At 37.8% G+C, this 6,136-nt stretch overlaps 1 protein-coding gene across 1 annotated transcript in view; it reads right to left on the bottom strand.

Moving 5' to 3' along the window:
- The window catches only part of SI (sucrase-isomaltase), a 192,885-nt gene that overhangs the window by 90,606 nt on the left and 96,143 nt on the right, over positions 1-6,136 (bottom strand). The window contains exons 25-27 of the mRNA XM_019503238.1: positions 5,019-5,168; positions 3,873-4,079; positions 2,755-2,909 (exon numbers count right to left, since the gene is read on the bottom strand). Of these exons, the coding sequence (XP_019358783.1) occupies positions 2,755-2,909; positions 3,873-4,079; positions 5,019-5,168 (512 nt within the window). The remainder of the gene's footprint in view (positions 1-2,754; positions 2,910-3,872; positions 4,080-5,018; positions 5,169-6,136) is intronic.

The raw sequence follows: 6,136 nt of genomic DNA on the forward strand, positions 1-6,136 counted from the left end.
AATCTTCCTACTCCATCTCAAAACATTGCCTAACACAGCCTATAAAATGACCTCAGCTACTAACTAGAGTTACTCTCATCAGTCACCCTTCCATTTGGAAAACAAACACTTTCTTTCCCGTACAGTATTTAAGTTAAGGAGAATATTGAGCTCTGAATGACTACTTTGCTTCAGACTTTCAGCCAGCCATGGGTAAAATCATGCCAGAGTGGGTACAGAATGAGCAGGGTAGGTATGACTGCCTTCCTACTATTACCATAGAACTGGTATGTGATCATTTGAAAAAATTAGACATCTATAAATCATCAGGACCAGATGAACTTCATCTGAGGATGCTGAAGGAGCTGGCCGAAGTTATTGCAGGACCATTGGCAAAACCTTTCCAAAGCTCATGGCACTCCAGAGAAGTTCCTGAGGACTGGAGGAGGGCCATGTTGTGCCCATCTTCAAGAAAGGGAGGAGGGAGGACCTGGATAACTATAGGCCAATCAGCCTAACTTGTATCCCAGGAAAGATCCTGGAAAAAATCATCAAGGATTCTATATATGATAGGCTTACAGAAGGTAGGATTCTGCCAGCATGACTTCATCGCAGACAGGTCTTGTCTTACCAACCTCATCTCCTTTTACAATCAGGTAACTCACCACCTAGATAAGGGAGAGGAGGTTGCCATGGTATACCATGACTTCCAAAACGCCTTTGATCTTGTATCTCACAATGTTCTCAAGAATAAATTGGAGGACTGTGGCTCAACCATGAGACAGTTAGGCGGGTAGGATGGTTGTGGGGTAGGCCCCAGAGAGTCCTTAATGAACAGATCTGTGTCACCTTGGTGAGAAGTGGCCAGTGGTGTCCCTCAGGGGTTGGTGCTTGGTTCAATGCTTTTCAACACCTTTATCAATGATTTGGATGTGGAGGTGAAAAGCTCATTGACCAAGTTTTTGGACAACACTAAGTTATGATAAAGTGTGGTCACACTTGAAGATAGATTACAGCTACAGGCAGACCTAGATAAACTAGCAAGTTGGGCAGATCGAAATTAAAGGAAGTTCAACATCAAGAAATGTAAAGTACTCCACCTGGGGACAACCCCCCCCCCACACACACACACCTACAGGCTTGGCAATGCCAAAGTGACCAGCACCATGAATGAAAGGGACCTGGGGGTAATAACAGACAATAGTATGAATATGAGCCGGCATTGTGAGCCGTAGCCAACAGGGCAAATAATACCCTGGCATGCATCAATCGATGCACCTCCAACAAAACTAGGGAAGTGATTCTTCCATTCTACCCAGCATTGGTGAGACCACAGCTGGAGTACTGCATCCAGTACTGGGCGCTGCACTTCAACAAGGATGTGGTAAAGCTCAGGAGAGTCCAGAGAAGGGCTGCCCATATGATCAGAGGCTTGCATGGCAAGCCATATGAAGAAAGGCTGAGGGACCTGGGACTCTTTAGCCTGAAAAAGAGAAGGCTGAGAAGGGACTTGATAGTGGCTTACCACTACATAGGGGTCATACCATCAAAGGCTCAGCAAACAACTGTTTACCAAGGCACGCTTGGGGATAACAGGAGTAATGGCCATAAACTCCTGGAAGACCTTTTCAAGCTTAACATTAGGATAAACTTCTTTACAGCCAGGGTTTCTAGACTGTGGAATAGGCTTCCTCCAGAGGTGGTACAATCATCTACCCTGGAAATCTTCAAGAGGAGACTGGACAGTCACCTTGCTGGGGTCATCTGACCCCAGTTGTCTTTCCTACCAGGTGCAGGGGGCTGGACCCGATGAACTTCCAAGGTCACTTCCAGTCTTGCAATCTATGAATCTATAAGTTGTTAACTATAGCTTGGAACAATAGTTCCCCCATTTTCCAAATGCTTCAGGTTGATCACACCAAATTCAAGGGTGAAGATGAAACATTCTATTCAATGGTAGAAAAATCTAGTTAGATGTAAAGACATACAATACATCTACCTATCATACTTATTGGTGGAGACAATTTTTTACTTCTGTTACCACTTGTACTTCAGAAAGTTACAATCCTGTAGGGGTCTATTTTACAAGACAGGGAGACTATTGAGGTAATATATAGCCAAAAAGTCTCCAAAATAATAAAAAATAAAGCACCCCACAGAGACATACAGCAAGTAAGGAAGCCCTGTCTACTCCAGAAAAGCAGCAGAAGAAACAGAAGTCAGTCAATCACAGTCCATGTCAAGCCACAAGGAAACAAAACATTTTACAGTCATACCCACAACACAAGGAAGGGGGAAAAATCTCACACAAAGAAAAAGCAAAATCAAATGCAATTTGGAATAAAACAAAAGGACAGAACAAGACAGAACAAAACAATAAATTAATCCACAGAAAATTGTAGAGAAAAAAAATATTGTCATAATATCATTCTAAAATTATGGGCAAAATTGGCATGGGCCATACTGTGAAAATCTGGGAAAAGGTTTGTCCAATTGTGAGGTAAGCAACATATTTTTCAGTACAGCTAGACTTACAGAAGTTCAGTCCGTTCATAATTATTCTATAAAGGCAGTTCAGAAAGCAGTTCTCATATTTAGACAGTGGCTGAGCAGACACTAGAAAGAGAGGCTCATTTGACTGACTCCTACTATACTGGGGAAAGTAGACACAAATCCACCAAATGACTTTCACAACACAGCAGATTCTAAGATGGTATGGATCAATCTAAAATTAACAAAGATAGCTATTTGGATACCCAAGAAACCCTTGCTTACATAACTGTTCCTGTGCTTTTGCGTCGAACCTGGATCCCAAATGGTTCATTCTGAATTGATACTTCATAGAGTCTATTCTCAGCTGTACTTCTAGGGCTGCTAGGGATATTTAGTGGTACTGGAACCTCGTACCTTCTACTGTTGTAATCATAAATCTGCGAAGGAGAAATTGGTTCACTCAAATGCATGTAAAATATTCACAGGTTATATACACTGATGACACTTCGAATTTCAGTCCCATATTTCAGTCAGTATTTCCCATATTAACTGAAAAGATATCTTTCAGTCCTCCCCTTTACAGAGATGATTTATCACAGGGAAAAATGTTTAAGTTGGACTAATAAAAAAAAAACTTTAATAGACTAGTCGCTATCAGCTAAAAAAATAAATATTTTGTAACTGCTTCAGTGAGGCATTCTCTTTCACTCAGTTTCCATTCTTGTCACAGTTGAAATAAGTTGGTTGGCAAATAAGAAACATCAGGATTGAAAACGTTTCGTTTTCCCAGGGATGGTTGTTGGTTAAAATGGCTCTGAACCTATTTATTTATATAGTAAACATGATTTCTCCTTCTACGTGCTTTTTATTATGTTCAGTGCTTTTCTATATCAGGTTTTCATGTTCCTTGTATTCCATATTCTGACTCTTAATCATCAATAATCATTGAGAAATAAATGAATAATATAATGCATTTATTATGATATTTTTTATTGTATGTAGTTTACTATAGCAATATTGTGGTTCATTAAGTCTAGAATATATTCTAAGTACGAATAACACAAATATTAACATAAGACTGCTAATAATGAGTATGTTCGTAATGAGGAATTCTTACATCCTAATGATAGAGTTAAAATCCTTCAAATTTTTATTTTTTTCAGGTAATTATGTACATTATTAAGTTATATAAATAAGGACAATGTTGTAAGAAGAAAAATATTCTTGAACTCAACACTCAATACCAGGTGTTTGGCTAAATTGAGAAGACTACCTAACCAACAGTGCAATCTAAAAACCAGGAAGGTTCATTAATGCACAAATAGATGACTCATTTGAACAAACTATAAAAGATTATAGAAACGAAGTACTTTTCAACAAATGAAGCAATATTAATTTACCTTAAATTGCAAGAAATTATTTTCATGATATTTCACTTCCAAGGTAAGTGTATTAATCGGTGTAGTAAACTGTGAAGTCTTAACATAATTAGCATTTGTGCTCAGGTTTGCTGTTAAACCTGAAGAAGAATATTGAATTTGCTTAACATAATAACCATAGTTGGGAGGGTAGTAACAGTAGGGAACATTCTGCGTAACAGTTTGGCTCTGAAAATGAAAAGATAATATGTATTAGTGAATTGTATTTGGCAACTTTACTTTTAAAATGTATTAAAGAGACTGCTAAAAAATGCTTCCATTTTTAGAATGAAACACTATGGGCATTATTACACTTGCTTTGATGTGTATGGTGGGTGCTTTAATTACAGCAGCTCTCAGGAGCTGCTCTAACTAAAGTGCCCACAGCGTTTTGTGTATTCACATCCTGAGCTTCAAAATGGTTGCGGGAGCACTTTCTCTAGAGCGTATTCAATGAGCTTTAGTTAAAGTGCCCCCGCTACCATTCTGAAGTGCAGGGACACTGAATATACAGATGCTAAGGCTGTTGGAACATGCTAATTAGCATGCTCCGTCAGACTTAGTTAATCAAGACTGCTCTGATGTATGCTAATTAGCATGTGTCAGACACACACATAGGTGCCCAAACATTTTAGATTTCTGTGAAAAGGTTAATGTTGTTAGCATGTACAGCAAAACCCCTTGGTGTCTAAATTGCTGTGACTGCATCTTCTTAAAAATGTATGTAAAGTTGCAGGCAAAGTTGTGTGCTCAGAGAAGTAGAAATTTGAACCTGATGAAAATCAAGTGAAGAGAAGTGCTTGTGCACTGCCCAGGTTTATGGATTTCACAAATGGCAGACTTGGATGGATGATGTTTAGAAAATTGACACAGAGATCTCTGTCCTCAGAACTGAACACTTTCCAATGGCTGCAAATTGTTTTAGTTCCACAGAGTTATTATAACATAGATCAGCTGAGGATATGACCACTTCTTTCCAAAAAGTATTGGGGATAGACAAATTTATAAAATAAATTATATATCAAATTTGGGCAGGCCATTCTTTTACTATATCAAATAATAAGGAAGAGAGATAAGTTTCTTAACCATTTACTTTTTCTTCCTATTAGATAAATAATTTGTACTTACATTCCAGATGCAGCCACGGACTCTGCATTGTTCTGCTGTTGCACCAGGAGCAGGATAACAATCAAATCTGTCATTGTCACTGAACACTTGACCCCATGATAGTACATAAGATTTTCCTAGTTCAAGCTTAAGCCCTGTTATGTTGGTGACCTGTAACAATAACATTATATCTATATATATCTATATCTATATATAAAGATATATAGATATATATAAACATAACATGCCACTAATTCTTGTATATAACATGTCAAAGAGTATATAATACTCACCTTCTTTTTGAAAGGCAGAATAAAGAAAAAAATCCCAGAGTTATAGCAGCAAACAGCTGGGACAGAGCCCGATTTTCAGCTGACTCACCATCACTTTCCTATTTAACTAAAGCTGAAACTAAAACTGTTACTGAAGGTTGGTTTCCATTAGTACATCTATGATTTTGAACAGTGCTAAAGAGTCTCCAAGGGTACAAAATAGATAAAAAGAGAGACCAGGAATAGCAAAATTTCCCTAAAAAGGATTAGTAGAACTTTAAGGCCATTAAAAAGAAGGGGTGATCATTAATACCTCTGGAGTGAAGAACAATGAGCAACTAAGTAAAATGAGATCTTCAGGCATCTTAACAGTAATTCAATAGGTGCTGAACTGTGAAGCAGGAGTCAAAGTGTGCTTGTATGTATCCTGGTCAGAAAATCAGCTTTCCTGCTTCATACACGCAGGCCAATTTTATGGTGAGGGGCTGATTTTGGAGGGAAAAGGTGTGTGTTGTATGTGAGAAATATGGTACTAAACTCACTTCTTCTATTTTTTTTAAATCCATTTCTTGGCTGATCCTCAAATGGTCAATTGTCAGGGATCCATTAAAATCAAAAGGCTTAATAGACTTTAATGAAGCTATGACAATTAACGCTATCTGCCTCACCATGTGCACTTTATTCATATTTTCACAAATGCTTGCAAGCTAAACAGTTCACACTTAGTCCTGAAAACTTTAAGCACCTAAATAATAGTGTCTAATCACCCACAGGTTTTATAGAGGTTAAAGTTATTTAGGCACCTGAATATTTACAAGTCTATAAAAAATGAATTTTGGCTTCTTTTTTTTTTTTTTTTTTTTTTTT

Source organism: Gavialis gangeticus, unplaced genomic scaffold (assembly GCF_001723915.1).
Source record: "Gavialis gangeticus isolate Ggan-Ray unplaced genomic scaffold, GavGan_comp1, whole genome shotgun sequence".
Classification (NCBI taxonomy): domain Eukaryota; kingdom Metazoa; phylum Chordata; order Crocodylia; family Gavialidae; genus Gavialis; species Gavialis gangeticus.